Genomic DNA, 18,493 nt, shown 5'->3' with positions numbered 1-18,493 from the left:
GAAGGCATAGCCGCTAATGGTGGTGTGAAAGAAGTCAGGGATACACAAGAGATGGGAATTGGAGGATCGCAGAGTTCGTGAATGGTTATAGGGCTGGATGAGCTTCCAGACCTAGAGAGGGTTGAGGCCATGAAGGGATTTGAACACAAGGAAGAGAATTTTTAATTCGAGGAGTTGGTGGACTGGGAGCCAATGTAGTTCAGCGAATACAGGGTGATGGGTTAGGCACCTATATCTTGGATAAATGTACTTCAATCTCATGAAAGAAAGAAGTTGCATTTATATAGTGCCTTTCACAACTCCAGGACATCCCAAAACGCTTTACAGCCAATGAAGTAGCTATAGATTTTTTTTTCCATTCTGATCCGGGTTACCACAGAATACTGGTAATGTAAAACAAACTAAAGAATAAAAGTAGATTTAATTATAATCAGCTACCGGAGCATAACATTTTCTGAACTATCTACCCAAGACAGTGTAAGCAATGCCATGTGGTATTGGGACGTCTAGAGCAGAATTCTGACAATGTTTCTATAATTTTAATTGGTAATATCTCCCTGACCGTATGGTGTGGACACTTAGAAGATAGACTGATGCAGGAAATTTAGACACTATTTCAATTCACCTCCCATTTAGGTTGGAACTAGGAGCAACATTGAAAGCAATGCAATACTTCAGCTTCCAGTCCCAAGCAGGTCAGTGGTGGCCTTCTGATTCACAAGTAATATATCCTCCTTCTGAATCCATGGCTAGTATTATGATATAAATTGCCCTTGACTAGACAGGTAAGTAAATTTCATGCTCAGGTAGCTGATCCACTTGCCCAATCTGGCATAAGGAAAGCAATACTTCACCTTCATCCAAAGATGCTGGAATTTTTTTCTGGCTCATGGTTACAGGTCTTCAATCTACTGAACTCTACATTGATTTAAGAGGAATGCTGCTTCCACTGCAAGGGATATTATTACACAAAGAAAGGGATATCAAAAAACATATTTATTATGGATCCATGACTTCAGTCACCACTCAACGCAATTTTGAAAATCTAGTTGGTAGTTTTCACAAGACCTTTCACAAGGCATGAACCCATTGCTGGATCACAAATTATTCTGTAATGACAACAGTGTTCAGCATTTAATTCAGTTTCAAAAGCTGGTATCCATGGAATCTGCAGAGTATAGTTTCACTTAATGAATGAGGAATACTAAATTTAAAAGTGCTACGGTGATATATTTTTCTTTGAAAAGATATTTTAAATCCTCTTTCATATTTAAGTGTATCCAGTCCCAACTTTTCATATTAAGATGGAGATGGCTATTATGTATAAAACTACCAGAGTTTTTTTTTTAAACTTGATTTTAAAAAGACACCCCGGACAACTCAGTGAGTAAGTGCACTGTACAGAATGCTACTGCATAATTTAGACGAGGAAAGACTCAGTTATATGTCTAGTCTGTGTTGAATTAGCCAATTCCAGCCAAGGTAATGCAATAATTGGCTTCAGTGTTCCTGCGATAGGGGATTTAAAAATCAGCCAGAGTTCCTGCTCTTGTTCACTATCTAGCGATTCCTGCTGGAAGTGAGCATGTGTGGATGCCAAGTGAGGACTCGTTGGGATTGGTTGTGATGGCCTGTAAAATCAAATACAGGTAGTTGATTTTGTACCTTCACACTCTTCCCTTGGAAAATAGTGAGCCGTAATAGAAGGATTCAAAAGCTGAATAACTGTCAAACAGGTGGTGACATGAACACCTTCCATGGCTGTTTCCATCTTTATACCATTCGATAGGGTGGTTAGTCTTATATGATTAGGAGTTTTTTTATAGACTCTTGCAATCCATACAATGGGCCCAAGTTTCGAGACGCGCCTAGAACGGCGCAGTCCCGACCTGGACGCCCGTTTTTCGCGCCACAAAGTCCGCCTAAAAAAAACTTCCAGATTCTCCAGCTCCCTGCAGGTTGTTTGCAGCTCGGCACAGCATAGCACGAGCTGTAGGGGCCGGAGCCAGGTCCCTGCGCTGAAAACAGTGCCGGTACCTCTGCACATGCGCACTACAGTGGGCGTGCATGTGCAGTAGCTCCAGGCGCCCAAAACTGTGTGGGAGGGGCCAAAGCACGCAGCCCCTAGCCCTGACCGAATGGCCTCACTGGGGCTGCGTGCATAAGGCTGCCTCCCACGCCCAGCTCCTGCTTCCTCCCGACCCGACTCGATTCCCGCCCCCCGCCTCCGGACCCGACACCGACCCGACTCCCGCTCCCCCCCGCCACCCCTGGACCGGACCGGACCCGACTCCCGCTTCACCACCCCCGGACCCGACCCGACCCCCTGGACTGGACCCGACCCGACTCCCACTTCCCACCCCCCGCCTCCGGACCCAACACCGACACCGACCCGACTCCCGCTTCCCCCTCTCCCGCCCCCGGACTGGACCCGGCCTGACCTCCCTCTCCCTCCCTCCCCCTGAACCGAACCGACCTCCCTCCCACCACCCCCCTGACCCGACCCGCGCTCCCGACCCCGACCCGCGCTCCCCCCAACCCGACCCGCGATCCCGACCCGACCCAACGCCACCTACCTGTAAATCTGGTGCTGGGGACGGGCCCTGCCCGAAGTCTTGGGCCCTGCCTGAAGTCTCGGGCCAGGCCTGGCCCGACCCGTTCAGCCTCCCTCCCCCTTCTCCTTTCCCCCCCCATCTCCTTTACCCCCCATCTCCTTTCCCCCCCATCTCCTTCCCTCCCCCATCTCCTTCCCTCCCCCCATCTCCTTTCCCCCCCATCTCCTTTCCCCCCCATCTCCTTCCCTCCCCCCATCTCCTTCCCTCCCCCCATCTCCTTTCCCCCCATCTCCTTTGCCCCCCCATCTCCTTTCCCCCTCTTCTTTCCCCTCCCATTTTCCTCCTCCCCCCTTCCCCCTTCTCCCCCATCCCTCCCCCTTCCCTCCCTCTGCTCCCCCCCTCTCTCCCTCTAACCCCCTCCTCCCCCTCCCCTCGCTGTCAGAAACACAGACACTGACAGACAGAGAATGAGATACACAGACAGACAGAGAGATAGAGACACTGACAGAGACACACTGGGGGGGGGCATCCAACCACGCTGTTGGAAGGCTCCCGGTGCTGCAGTCGGTAAGTAGAAAATGTTTTATTTATTGATTTTTAAAAAAAATTATTTCTTATTAATTTTTTTTGATTGATTTATTGGTTGATTTATTGATGTTTTTATCATTTATTATTGATGATGGCTCTTTATTTGTAAAACTGAAGTGTTTAATGTTTGTAAACTTCCCTTTAAACCACCCCCCCCCCCCATTCCCTACGCCTGATTTGTAACCTACGCCTGATTTTCAGGGTGTAGATAAGGTTTTTTCGAGCGTACAAAAATCTTCACTTACTCCATTCTAAGTTAGTTTGGAGTAAGTTTTCACTGACGAAACTTTGAAAACAGGCGTAAGTGGCCGGACACGCCCCCTTTTGAAAAAATAATTCTGTTCCAAAGTGAAACTGTTCTAACTGACTAGAACTGGAGCAAACTAAATGGCGAGCATTCCGATTTCTAAGATACTCCGTTCTACACCAGTTGCTCCTAAAAATCAGGAGCAAATCATGGCGAAACTTGGGGCCAATAAAGGGGAAAAGGGGTACTGACACCCATGGGATGTGAATATTCCTCTGGATGCCAACTCTGACTTCAGAGCTGGAGCTCTCATCTCCACTTACCGGGATTTTCTACAGCAAGGTTCAAACCCTGTATGTTCTGATTCATGGGTGTTCAACATTATTCAGCGAAGTCCTTGTATGAAAAATGACCACTTGCATTTGGCACTGTGGAGCCCCTGTGGATCATGTCACTGTCCCTGTGTAACTACAGAATGTGCCACCTTCAGGAGAGGAGGAATAAAAAAAACATTGATGAAAGAAAATGGTTAGTTATGTATGTAACTCAGCAAGAATTAAGAAACTTTACAATCTCACTATGTATTTCACTATCGCATTTCACTACATTTGATTTCTGGAGTGAATTGCCAGGAAAGCTCATACAAATGTGATTGTTACCGTGCTGTTGTTTCATAGCTCTGTTTTACTGGTAGTAATATAAATAATAATACAGTACTGCGTACAAATAAACTATTATGCCTCCTGCTTTTGATGAACCAATCATTTTCAACTCTGTGGTCGGAGTGTCAGATTGATTATTGAAATCAGCATGCCTTGTTCAACAATCGATCTTGGATCCTAGTTCACTCATTGAAAACAGGCTGGTTTTTCACAGGAAAGGTATTTTATGTAATGTATGCCATTTCTTGTTCATGTCTTCCGACTTTGAATTACAAAGTCCTTAATGGCCCTTATTGGGCCCAAGTTTCCCCAAGGGTTGCTCTGTTTTTTTTGGAGCAACTAGATTTTTTTGGAGTAACTTAAAAATCGCAATTCTCCCCATTTAATTTGCTCTAGTGTAAGTGAGTTAGTTAGTTTTTTTTTTAGTTTAGTTTTTTTTTTCAAAAGAGGGCATTACCAGGCACTTACGCTTGTTTTGGCCATTTAAGCAAGTTTAGCCAGCTAAAAGTTACTCCAAACTAATTTAGGTCAGGGTATGTGGCCACTGGTGTCCGCTCAGAAAAACCTTGTAGTGAATTAAGAAATCAGCGCAGGTAGCCAGAGATTGGGGGGGGGGGGGAAAGGAAGTGAGAGGATTTTGCAAAGCACTAAACACCTTCACAACAACATTAAAGAAGCATAAAAACCATCATCAATAATAAATGAAAAATAAATCAATTACTAAAAAATGAAAAGTTCTAACTTGCTGACTGCAGCACGCACCGGCAAGCCCTTCGGCCAGGGCTGGGGGCGGGAGGCTTGCAACAAGCAGCAGGAGAGCCCTCCGGGGCATGTGAAAGGAACTATTTGAAAGGTGCAAACACTGGACTCGAGCCACAGCCCCCCGGGCTCCTCCAGCTCCTGCTCTTACTCCCCCGGGCTCCTCCAGCTCCTGCTCTTGCTCCCCCGGGCTCCTCCAGCTCCTACTCCTGCTCCCTCAGGCTCCTCCACCTCCTGCTCCCTCAGGCTCCTCCACCTCCTGCTCCCTTGGGCTCCTCCAACTCCTGCTCCTGCTCCCCTGGGCTCCTCTAGCTCCTGCTCCTGCTCCCTCAGGCTCTTCCAGCTCCTACTCCTGCTTCCCCGGGTTCCTCCAGTTACTGCTCCCGCTCCCCCGGGCTCCTCCAGCTCCTGCTCCTGCTCCCCCAGGCTCCTCCAACTCTTGCTCCCCCAGGTTCCTCCAGCTCCTGCTCCTGCTCCCCCAGGCTCCCCGGCAAGCTTCCCTCGGCACACACCGCCCACGCACTGAACTGGAGTTTAAGTGAATGCGGGATGGCAGCGGCCGGCCTGTGTGGCAGGCCACTCGGCCTGGGATAGGGGCGGCGAGCATCGGGACGCGCTGAGAGGGCGAGGAGCTACCGCGCATGCGCGCAGACTCTACTGCGCATGCGCACAGCTGCTAGCACTGTTTTCGGTGCAGGGCTGTAGCTCCGCCCCCCCCCACGGTGATTGCCACGCTGCGCCAGACCCTAATATAGTCCACAAGCAGGGAGAATTAGCAGCTACATTTTTGGCACCGTTTTTGGAGTAGAAAGTCGGCGCACCATGGGTAAATGTGCTGGAAAAAGGGGTTGCAGAAACTTGGGGCCATTATTGTTCTGTCAATCGCCAGTCTTAAACTCATTTCAATTATTCCTTTGTGAATGCAGTTGGAGGATATTTTCACACACGTTTGGGACGTGTTTTTTTGGGGAAGGAGGGAAATAAGTTCTTAAAATGGAATTTGACTGAAAAGAAGCAAATGATTTGCAACAAAGCAATTTGATTGGTTTTTTAACATCAAAAATACTTCTGTAACTTCACAACTAAAAAATAAGTTAATCCTAAAAACCCAGCCAGAGATAATTATAACAAAATTAGAAATGTAATTCATTTTTAAAATAATTGTACTGCATGTAAATCAATGAGCCAAGATGTTGTTGTACAAAAAGAAATAACATCATTACAAAAAAATGAAATGTCATAAATGGACCTTTTTGTACTCTATCATTTGTTTTTCAGAATTCAGCTAATGGCTCAAAGCATAAATTAGCTCAATTGTATGTTAATGGGCCTTTCAGACAAGGAAGATTCTAAGTTTGTGCTCCAGTCTGTGCTGAATTAACTGATTTCTGGTGCGGGTTTGGGGGAGGCGATTGGGGAGTAGTTGGAGGAAAGAACACACCAGAGTTGGTTTCACTATTCCTGGGGTAGGAGGGGAAATGTTAGAAAGAAAGAAACACTTGCATTTATATAGCACATTTCATGACCTCCGGACATATCAAAGTCCTTTATAGCAATGTGATAATGACCAGATAATCTATTTAATGTTGTTGATTGAGGGATAATTAGTGGCCATGACACCGGGGATAATTCCCCTGCTCTTCTTTGAAATAGTGCTATGGGATCTATAATGTCCACCTGAGAGAGTAGACGGGGCTTCGGATTAACGTCTCATCCAAAAGATGGCACCTCCAACAGTGCAGCACTTCCTCAGTGCTGCACTGGATTGTCAGCCTAGATTTTTGTGCTCCAGGCTTTGGATTGGGACTTGAACCCACAACCTTCTGATTCATAGTTGAGAGTGCTACCAACTGAGCCACTGGGCAAGGAGCCCCAGTCCTATTTACTTTCCAGGAACCACTGCTGGAAAGTGCATATGTGCTAAACTGTGATGCAGCCTGCCCATGACAATAATCTGTTGACACTCACTATCTAGGCTTTCACTCTGAAAAGTTGCCACTTCAGTGAGGTAATGCCAATATCTGGAATTATTCCCTAGTAATTGTATTTAAGGTAGGAGGAAAGACAAATGGAATAACAAAGAAAGTCACTTAATTATGCATTTCAGAGGGTTTTTAATTAAACATAATTGGAATACAGGCCTGTCTTCTAGGGTATTTCTCTAAAAGGCAACATAAAAAAAACTCTTTTCCCCCATTATCAATCTGTTGTTATTACACATTGTGCCCCCGCCCCGACCTGCGAGAGAACAGCTCCGCAGGTTGGGCTATACAAGAGCTGGAGTGGCATACCACGTCAACCTCCAGCACGAGCTGCTCCAAGGATTTTGAGATGGGCGACTGGGTGACATCATCAAAACCCTGTCGCCGTTTTGGAGCGTGGGCAGGAATATCGGCAGGGCCCAGGTACAGAGGAGTGGGAAAGTCGGGGCGGAGGAGCAACGTGTGTTTGTGGCAGAAGTGCGACAGATGAGGATACGGGGCCCAGAAGAGCCGAGGTCCCAGGGACAGCCCACACTGCGATATGTGTGCGCGCTAGGTCCATGCAGCAGAGTAGGTCTCCAGTCGTCATGGTTAACCCTTGCCACAGGACCAAGACCTAGCTCTGTCAACCCCGTGTGGTGGCTGATGTGCAACGATCACCACACACTAAAAAAAATCCACTCACAGGCATCTTCCACCCCTTCAATTGGAGTTCAGGACTGGAACATTGGGTCCTTCATCGAAACACCTGTGAACTCGTGGAAGCAAGTCATCCTCGTTCGAGGGACCGCCTGTGATGATGATTACACACTGAAGTGGATTTCTAATTCATCAACTCGGCTATATTAGAGTACAATTTCATGGGCACTGACAGTGCTCTGTTACCTTACCCAAGTAGTTATTTTCATATATAAGCTTAGATAGTGAGTGCCAACAGGGTATTCAGTCATATCACAGTTGAGCTTAGTCCTGTACTTAACTAACATCCATACTATCCAGCAGGGGCTCAAACGTGAACGCCAAAGAGAGCCAAGTTCAGGAATCAGTGTATCACAATAAAGTATTCCAATATAAAGAAAATTTCAATTGAATATCCTGAGAATCCTGGAAGATAGCCATACCACTATATATTTGGGTAATGCTAAAAATTGCAACTACATCAGTTTAGGAAAATACTTAGGTTTGCATTCTGAAAACTTTAAATCTAATTTCTCTGTAACATAATAGCAAAGGTAGGGCTTTAATAAAGATGCGATACTTCAAAGTTTTTCTTTTTTAAGGCCTACTGTTATGTCTAATTCAAGGCTTCATTACCAACATAAAATTCCATTCTCCAAGTCCTGACTGTACTTTCTCAATCCAGTTCTTGCTACCACGACAGAAATGATCAAATCTTCATAGGTTTTGATATAGGTTATTTAAAAATATTTGAAGCTTCTAAAGTTCTGTTACAGTACCTGGCAAAAGCTTTCTTTTTGTCATCCCATTTCCAGGATGGAGTTCTAGGTCTGATTGACACTTGTGTGTCATCTACAATTATGATCAGTTTTGTTGATCTTTTTGGCCAGGTTCCTAATAATAGTGAATTTTATAGGCAATGTTGGCATTAGATATAAGGTAATGGCTTTTTGAGAATTCAATAAAGTTCAGATCTTATTAACAGCTCAAATCCTTAGTAATTTGAATGTTTACATTCACTTTTACCAGTTGATTTCAGTTTTGTAAAATCCTCAGTTCACCCTATTAAAATGAACAGAAAATCAATATTGACAGTGACAGATGGCAGAAGACTAGAGTGTGAGATGCCTAAGTTCTTTATAGTTTCAGTTCCAAATCTGGATTTATTGTGATCATTTGATTGCATTCTCTAAAGTGACATAAAATAACTATTCCACAATATATTTGTGCATGTGTATGTAATTTTGTAGTTAAGATTCAATAAAAATGTTAGTGTTTCCTTATTTTTATTTGAACTTCAAGTGTAAACAAAACATGACATATTGGGCTAGAAATTCAGCAAGTTTGTGCTCGTTTCACCGCCATAGCGGAGCGGAAAAAGTATTTTTTTTGGTGCTAAAGAGATGTAGGATGACTTGCTTCCACACTGAAAAGGGATGAGTTCACAGGTGTTTCAATGAAGGACCTGATATTCCAGGTCGCGAACTACATCCTGAAGGATGGAAGATGCCTGCGCATGGATTTTTTTTAACGTGTGGTGGCCATTGCACACCAGCCACCACACGGGCTTGACAGAACTAGGTCTTGGTCCAGTGGCAAGGGTTATCCAAGACAACTGGAGACCAGCTCTGCTGCACGGACCTAGTGCGCACACATATTGCAGTGTCTTCTTTCTATAACAGTTACTACATTCCAACAAAAGCAACTTACTGAATGAGTTCCAAAAATAATTTGCTTCGAGACGTTGCAGTACTATGCACATGCTCTCGCAGCACACTACACATCGCTGCATTCGCCAGGTGACTACTGCACTGTACACACGCAGGATGGACTTCATAAAGATCCCATTGACTAGGAAGGCACAGAGTGAGAGGGCTATAGGTTTTTCACGAATTATTGGTTTCCCCAAGGTACTGGCTGCCATTGACTGTACGCACGTCGCCCTGTGAGCACCTTTAGAGGATCCAGAGGTTTACCGAAACCGAAAGGGATTCCACTCCCTAAACGTACAGATCGTCTGCGACCATATTCAGCGCATCCAGGGAGCATCCATGATGCTTTCGTCTTGTGTGAGAGCAGTGTCTCATACCTGTTTGAGCCACAAGGCCAGAGCTGAATGCTGGGGGACAAAGGTTACAGCCTCGCCACCTTGCTCATGACCCCGCTCCGGAACCCTCAGACAGAAGCTGAATATCGCTACAATGACCGCCATATAGCCACATGCAACATCGTCGAAAAGACAATTGGAGTGCTCAAGCAGCGTTTCCAAAGCCTGGACCATTCTGGAGGCTGCCTGCAGTCCTCCCCTCAGCAGGTCTCAGAATTCATTGTGGTGTGTTGCATGCAACACCACTTAGCCATCATGAGGGGACAGGATTTGCATCTGGGGACTGCAGGACCATGTCAGGAGAAAGGGGAGGAGGAGGAGGATAGTGACGAGAAGGACGAGGAGCCTGGCGAACCCATGCCATCATCCCCACCGGGGAGGCCTCGTGCAGCTTTCGCCACTGCAAAAGCCTTACGTCAGCAGCTCATAATTCAACACTTTGCATGAAGGCATGAAGGTTCACCATTGACTGCCCACTTTATCCCACCATGTTGACTATCCCCCTTCTTATTCTGCAAATGAGACACTACACAAGAATGGTTAAGGTGAAAAAAAACAATTTATAAAACATGAATACATTTCTGAATCGTTTTTACATTTCTGAAACTTTGGAAACTTTAATTTGGGAACTTCAATAAAATTTGGTAATGTTACCAGAGATCCCACCTAAGACGTCGAGGAGCTGCCAACTGAGCTGGATGCTCTCCCGAGACAGTCCCACCAAATCCAGGTGTGCGCCTGCCTGTCCTTCAGCAGACCGGCTTTGCCGACTCATCGTCCGCAGAGACGGCATACGGGATTCAACCCTGGATGTGCGTTGCTGCACGCCACTTGGACCCAGGGCCTCGGATGGGGGAAAGCCCAAGAATATTCTGTCTTCCTCAAAAGAGCTAGTGGCCGCAGCTAAAAGAGTTGGTGTCTGCACTGTATTTTCAAAGCACTGTGTGCATTTAATACAGTCCTCTGTTTAATGGCCCTGGTAGTTGCACGTGGTTCATGAGGAAGACATCAAAGTGCAGAAACATCTTTTAAGATGTCAAAAAGCAGTCTTAATAATGTGTGACGATCATTCATGGCAAATAAGGTGCAACACTAAGCCTACCAATACCAACATGTGTCACATTTGCAATTTAAGTAATGTGAGTGCATCAATAAAAATATGACAACCTTGCAGTGGTCATTCCGCCTTTTCCTACATTGCTTCTTACAGCAGCTGGGGGGAGTTTAGATCGACCCTTCTTATTAAACTCCCCCCATCTGCTTTCTATTACAGTGATGAGGGCCTCATTGGCATCTGCAGTAAACTTCCTGCTGAATTTGCCTTGTATTTTCGATTCTCCTCGATCTTGTTTTTAAAATGCTCTTTGAAAAATGGCTGAAACAGCTGACTGGGATCGTGGGGATAAAGTGGAAGGAAAAAAAATTACGCAAGCGTAGAAGGTCAGGTTTTTCTTTAATATCGGTAAATTTGGCACCGGCGCAGAAATTCAGTTGTGCAACGCTGGAATTTACTGCTATCGTTATCGTTGTTCACTGTTTGGTGAATTTTGCGACCTATTGCGATAGTGGTATTCTGGCATTAAAAAAAACGCTACCGCGATTAGCGCCAAAAAACTGGCAATAGCGCTAATTGACGAATTTCTAGCCCAATTGGATGTCGGTCTATTGAATTTGAACATCTTGGAGTTTTACAGATGTGATGTGGAATATCTTGATGCGCATGAAATAAACTGAGATCACACCGCTTTTTCGTATAACCTTGTATAAAATCATAATGGTAAATTATTTTTAATATATTATAAATATAAATTATTTTACCTATCATTAGTGTACATTATAGAGGAGATTATACTGAACAAAACAATGTACAACTTGCTATACATTATTTATCTTCAAATTAATGCTGCACAGTCAACTACTTAGACCTTATCAAAAGATCCTATAATCTTGGATCAGCATCTAACATCCCCTCCTAAGCTGATACTAAAATCTTATTAGATATACAGTTTAACTTTATTCATGTTATTAGCAAAAAACAAACTTCAAGTCTGCCGTCATATCATTCCCAACTTGGTGCTGTACTTAAAAGTTTTCAGTAAACATTAGCATCACTTGCATAATAAAAATGAAAAAAGTTAAGTGAATTCCTTTAAAGCCAAAACACACAACATCCAGGAACGGCGTATTTAAATAGAAAAATGTCTAATAGCTAAATAATATTGCATGTAGTATAGGAATAAAATAATTTATTTATGTTTGTGCTATTATATGAGTTAAGTATTCCAACAGCTCTTTTTAAAAAGATTTTTAACTGCTAATGTTAAAAACAATGCATCTTTTATGGAATAAGTAGTCTAAAGACAGAAGGTTAATTGCACATATAGCATCAGCTGACCTGTAATTTGTTTGACAAGATATGAAATCGGGCATATACAATGTACAACCATAACAGCGTGCATGTATTTTTATTTATATAATTGCCTTAAATTGCATACATTATGCTTAAAAAGTCTAAAATTCTCATTTTCAAATGATCGTTATAAAGCAGGAGCCTTTTAATGTATTTCTAGAGCTTCTAAAAATAACACATTTAGCAGTTTGTTAAATTGCAGAGACTACAAAGAATTGAGTGCAAAAGGTAGAACAGTATATATTTGAACAGGTGCATTGCATAGATAGGCACCTCAATCAAGTAATCAGTTCTGAATACTGTTGGGTCAAGTCAATTTATAGTATCTGTTGAAATAACATTTTACAGGATTTTGAACAAGCTATAATATCTAATTTGTTGTAGAACAAAAATTGAAATAAAAATGGAAGAATTACTGCTCATCATCTAATTTTAAATAATATTATGAAGCATAACAGCAGAATGCAGCCAAATATATCCCTCAACATTGCAATATCCCTTTTCAGAAATTTATATACCAACTTCAATTTAATTATTTTTAATTCTAAACTAATTCACACTATATTCACTTTCAAGCTAATTTTTAAGCAACCTCAGGAAAAATAATTACTACAGTGAAAATTAAATTATTTTCGAAAATAAATATTGTAATTAAATACAAAAATACAAATGACTGAAATTTCTCTTTATTTAATATATTTCAAAGTGATTATAATGTTTGTGGTCTACAATGTAATGATGAAAACGTGATTTTCATTTTTTGTGCAAGGCACTTTATTATATTTGCGAATATCTTGCTAAAGAATACATAGTTTAATTAGTTGGGAGTAGTGTTACTGTTGTAGATAGATTTTTGTAAATTTAATTATCAAGATTATGTTTTTGTCTTTCCCGGGCAATGTCATGAATTTGTTACACGCTTTATGTGCGTACTGATGCTTACTCCTAACATTCAGAATGACAGTATATAAATTTTGGAGGTAATTTGAGTTGTTGTAGAAGGTATATGCTGTTGACTGCAAAAGAATTCCAACACTAATGAGAGGGCAGAAAGAATCTGAAACAACAATAAGGAAAACATTAAAACTTAAATACAAAAATGCAAATAACTTCAAAGCAGATGTAATAATGTTAAAATACAAAATATAACGCAGCAAATATATTAAATACAGTTTTTTGAGGGGAGAGGCAAGGAAAATTAGATCAATGATGACCTATTAATTGAGTATCTTAATTGAAATACTGCTTTTTCAACTTTTTTAGCCAAGATTGCACACACAAATCCTACCCCTTTGTAAATTATATATTCATCAAAATTCTGTTTTCATTTAGTCACAGTTTAGCCTTGAGTGAAAATGCTACAGATCTCCCTGTTCCGAAAAAAAATCAGAAATGTGATAACTCCAGATGAAGACTAAATATTCAAAAAAAACATTTAGGCAGTGTTTAGAAGATTTAATAGTTCTAGAAAAATATTTCCTCTTCCAATATATATTTTAAATACATAATATAGAGTTGTTTGGTGGTTGATGTAATTTATATTTAGAGCAAATAGGATTTAATGAATGAAACACTGATGATTCCAATATATTATTTTTCTGCTTTTTGGAAGATTTTGGTACGTCTTTTTCTGTTTTAAACTGTGCCTTTGGTAGTTTTCAAAACTAAAAGCCATAGTTAGTACTAGGTCATCCATGCTTCTCAAGTGACTTGTTAATTGCTTTCAGCATTCATTATGGTATTTGTTTAATTAATCTTTGCAAAACTTTTATGTGAATGAAAGGATGTTACTACATGGCAATGTATAATTTCAGTTCTCACATGAATACCCCAGAACTGTTTACAGCTATTCATTTAAAAGTTTAATTGTGCAATTGGCAAACAGAAATGTTACCTTTTGAGTTTTCAGTGAGAGTAATTAAATCTTGAATATTTTACTGAATGCTGGATTGTGGCAATGTGTTAACAATCCACCTTACTTCTTAACAGCAGGTCAATTATTTGCTGAGTGGGATTTTTATAAATCCCGTGGCAGTTGTATGTCCTGATAATTATGATGAAGTATAGTGGTCAGTGTTGATTCAGCAATCCTATCTCCAGCAAATACTTCATTCACTGATCTCCTTCATGCTCTTCTTTACGGTCATTAAACTTCTTGTGCCTTTTCTTGCCATCCCCTGTGGCCCTAATTATAAAAGGCCTATATGAAAAACATCTAGATTGGGGAGGAAGCTGACTGATGGATTGATAGCTTTGCAAAAGGGTCCAGAATTTAAATGCTATTCAATGGATGACTGGCCAACAAAAGGCACGTTTGCAGATATGCTTGACCTGGTGCAATTAATATTCTAGTTCATGCATGAATTCCTATGATGGAGGGGGACTTAAAGTGCCAAAAGTGTGTCTCTTGCATAACTCATTTCCTTTTTTCATGACAACCCAGAATTTTATACTTAAAAATATCAGTGTTTTCACAGCTCATTTGCCCTACTGTGTGATCAGTACACTAGCCAGAAGTAGAACTTGATGCAGAGAGGTCAGTCGGAAGCTATTAACAGGGTCACTCCTGAGAATTCACCAGCTTTATTGAGTTCAGTTTTAGCTTGAATGTACAGTATGAACTCAGGTGTAGTTTTTTTTAAACAGCTAGCACAGATTTCCCCAAAGTCTTTATCAGTTTAGAAAATTGCCAAATAAAATGGATTCCCAGGCCACTGTGCTGGCAAAGGGCTGCTGAAGTTTGTGACAAACTTGAATGGTAGAGAAAAAAAACATTGCTCACACACAAGCTTTTAGCAAATGTTGCTCTATAAATTTTGGCACACAACCATAATTTCTTTTGGATGATTGAATTTGATGCGAGGTGGTCATTTGCCATTCAGAGTTTCTGCAATTATTACCAGTCAAATGCCAAATGTAGTTGCATTTTTGTTGCTGCAGTATATTTATAAAACTATTTATTATTACATCCGTTCATTGAATATATCTAGCCATTGTTGCTGTAAATTGTATACTTTGTAACACAACTAAAAATTAAGTACATTTTTTGTAGATGCTTAATTTCTTGTGCATTACTTCATGTCAGTGAGTTAATAAGTGTTATCTTTCTACCTAGCTTCCAGGTATTTATAACTCTCCATATAGGCTGTGCCCGAATGAGAAGGAGTATAGATTACAACAGGTCAGACCACCGAGTCTTAATACATCTCGAAGAAAGGACACAACTGAGGGTCTTGTGGATCCATCAATACCTGGTGTTCCGTGCATCTTGCCTCCAGTAATACCGCTGCCACCAGTAAACAAAAAGAAACCACAGGTATGCTGTTTTATTGTAATGGTGCATTGTTCTCCATTTTTATTAAAGGAAGGTTGGAGCACAATAATATGACTTTTGTTTTTCTTCCAGTTAATGTCACCAATGATTCGAATGAATCATATATATACACACATGCACAAAATTAAAAATTTATCGAAACCACCCACAGCATCAACATTTCCATCTGAGTTAAATTTCACTAAGATAAAAACAAATACAAATTTGATGTTCGATATTCTATGCTCATTCGTAATAGTAAACTAAAGTTATATGAACTATTGACAGAAAGCTTGTTACAGTACAGGAACTAAAATATATGTGTGTTTTTTCTGTTCATACATTAAAACTAACTGTTAAAGTGCTGATACCACAGAGGAAATATATTTTGTTATTGATGATTCATTTCAAATACAATTATTCAGTGCAAATATTCTAAAACCCAATTTATATCATATTTCTAAAAATATCCAAATCCCGTGGCCCATCAGTGGTACCAACTATTAATGTTTTTTTTTTACTGTTCAATAGTAATGCAAGACTAATTATAGAAGGAATGCAAAGCCAACCCAGAAGTTGTGAGCTCAGTGTAAACATTTGTAATGTAAACAGATAGCTTTGGAGAAACTAGAAATGTTCCATTATTTCAAAACACTGCAAAATATCAAACTTGCATAAATGACCACTATTTTATTTTGCTAAGGTGTCAGCCTTGGTTGAATGATAGCACTTTTCTATCTGAGTGTAAAACTTGAGCACAAAATCAAGGTTGCCAATCCAGTCAGCCGAGGGAGTGACGCACTGTTGGAAATGCTTTTCTTCAAATGACACATTTAGCCAAGGCCCCGTTTGCCCCTCAGGTGGACATCAAAGATCCTATGGCACTACTTCGAAGGGGGGGGGGGTGGTGGGTGGGTTCTCATTGGTGTCTTGGCCAGTATTTCATCATTATCATAGGCAGTCCCTCGGAATCGAGGAAGACTTGCTTCCACTCATAACATGAGTTCTTAGGTGGCTGAACAATCCAATACGAGAATCACAGTCTCTGTCACAGGTGGGACAGATAGTCGTTGAGGGAAGGGGTAGGTGGGACTGGTTTGCCGCACGCTCTTTCCGCTGCCTGCACTTGATTTCTGCATGCTCTCGGCGATGAGACTCGAGGTGCTCAGCGCCCTCCCAGATGCACTTCCTCCACTTAGGGCGATCTTTGGCCAGGGACTCCCAGGTTTATTTCTCAACCAACATCACTAAAATAGATTATCTGGTCAGTATCACATTGCTGTTTGTGGGACCTTGCTGTGTGCAAATTGGCTGCTGCATTTCCTACATTACAACAGAGATGACACTTCAAATGTACCTCATTGGCTGTAACTGGAGTGTCAACCTGGATTATATGCTTAAGTCTCTGAAGTGCAGCTTGAACCCACAACCTTCTGACTCAGAGGCGAGAATGCTACCCACTGAGCCACATTAATGAAGCTGTGAGTGGTGCAGCTGTGATCAAAACATATTTTGACATACTTCTTACCTAACAACTGTAGTTATTTTTTTCCTGCATAGCAGCCATGTGCTTGTGGCAGTGCTCCTGACATTGACACCCTCAGCTATCTCTATCCACTGCCTCCTGAGTAGATGTATGTAGGGCTTCTTGTCCCCTGAGGGAAAAAGGATGTCTCTTTTCCTCACCACATTCTGCACCAACCCCTCCAGTGCAGCATCAGATAATCTTGGTTGCTGCTTGCTCCCTCCTTCAGCCAGAACAGATTGCACAGTTCTTTCAGCCAGAAAGCACCTCCCTCTTCAGAGGTTCTAGCTGCCTTTAAGTAGCGTCCTGGACTCCCAATATAGCCCCCACCCTCCCTTTTCCGATAAGCGTACAGCCAATGAATGGTAGTGTCGGCTGCACGCAGGAATTATTCTAATTGGCAGGTAGCACAGATATTGCATGCAATTGCGACATGTAGCAGGATAGTTCACATCACTCATCTCCTTAGTACTGAATTGCAGAGAAGTGATCAGCTGGAAGTTGTTCATTAAAAATAGTTGATTTGCAAAAAATCCCAAATATATCACGTCAGAAAGGGAACTTTTGAAAACATTCCTGATATTCGTAATTTCCCAAGCTCTGTGATAGATATTTATTTGCCATTGCTGTTTTTACAGTCATTGCTTTTTAATGATAACTGGTTCCAATTATGGGTTTCTATTATTCTGGAACACAAGTGAACATAAATGAGCTATGAATAATTTCTTTGTATTAGCCCCTGTTTCTTTGCTGTCTGCTTGTTGGAACTCAGCCATGATAGGTTACTGAGGAGCTCGCCTGTTGGATTATTGAGTCTTGCATTATATCAGTACATCAAGCTATTTGGCAGATTGAGAATCAAGTACTGTTGTAGATTTTTGTCTTAATTAAGTGTTCAAATTTAACTCCTTGAAGTATGTTCCAGCTACATAGAGACTGTTTATTGGTATGTAAACATAATGGCAGACATGTTCTTTAAAGTTACCTATAAAACTCACTTTTGCTTCACTCAAACTTGTAAAGTTATTACCTATCTTTGTAGTATATTAAAAGATGTGCATGGTGCACTTCCTGTTCACACTACCATTACTTCCTATGTAACATTTTTGTGCCAATATTTTACAATGTCAAAATCCTATTTACCTGCCGTGCTTTAGTTGCCCAGGACCACCTGCCATTTTGTTTAAGTCCATGATTATTAAATCAATTAAAGTGTCCAACCCCAAACTTTGCTTTTGCTTCTGCCTGCTCTTATTTCCTACTGATAACCATGAAGTCAGTTTACTTTTGCTTCTCTCCACTCTTTCACACACATCACATTTACATGTCTTTTAATACCATCATTAAAGTTTTTTCTAAGTTCAACGCCTCATCTGCTCTCAGAAGTCTGGGCTTGCTATTGATATTTCTCACTACAGCTATCATTCTGCATCTGCAATTCTATGCTTACTGCAATCTGAAGGTGTGAAGAGTGCAGAATTTCCCAGGATGCATCCGTATAATTGTCAATCTGTAAAACTTGAAGAGTTTCCTCCCTCGTGGTGAAATATGAGTTCTGAGTTCATTTCACTTTCCAAATTAATTGAAAACCAGCTGGAGAATGAAATTTAACAGCTTTATTCTGATAATGTTCAAACTATTATCAACTCCTTAATTTTTATTTCAAA

General features: G+C 41.4%; 1 protein-coding gene across 1 annotated transcript in view; it reads left to right on the top strand.

Annotated features, from left to right (window-relative positions):
• Positions 1 to 18,493, top strand: part of spata17 (spermatogenesis associated 17) — a 516,063-nt gene that overhangs the window by 145,293 nt on the left and 352,277 nt on the right. Inside the window, exon 7 of the mRNA XM_070889444.1 lies at positions 15,104 to 15,304. Coding sequence (XP_070745545.1) covers positions 15,104 to 15,304 — 201 coding nt within the window. The remainder of the gene's footprint in view (positions 1 to 15,103; positions 15,305 to 18,493) is intronic.

Source organism: Pristiophorus japonicus, chromosome 9, assembly GCF_044704955.1.
Source record: "Pristiophorus japonicus isolate sPriJap1 chromosome 9, sPriJap1.hap1, whole genome shotgun sequence".
NCBI classification, from domain to species: Eukaryota; Metazoa; Chordata; class Chondrichthyes; family Pristiophoridae; genus Pristiophorus; species Pristiophorus japonicus.
This window is presented reverse-complemented; position numbering and strand designations above follow the sequence as displayed.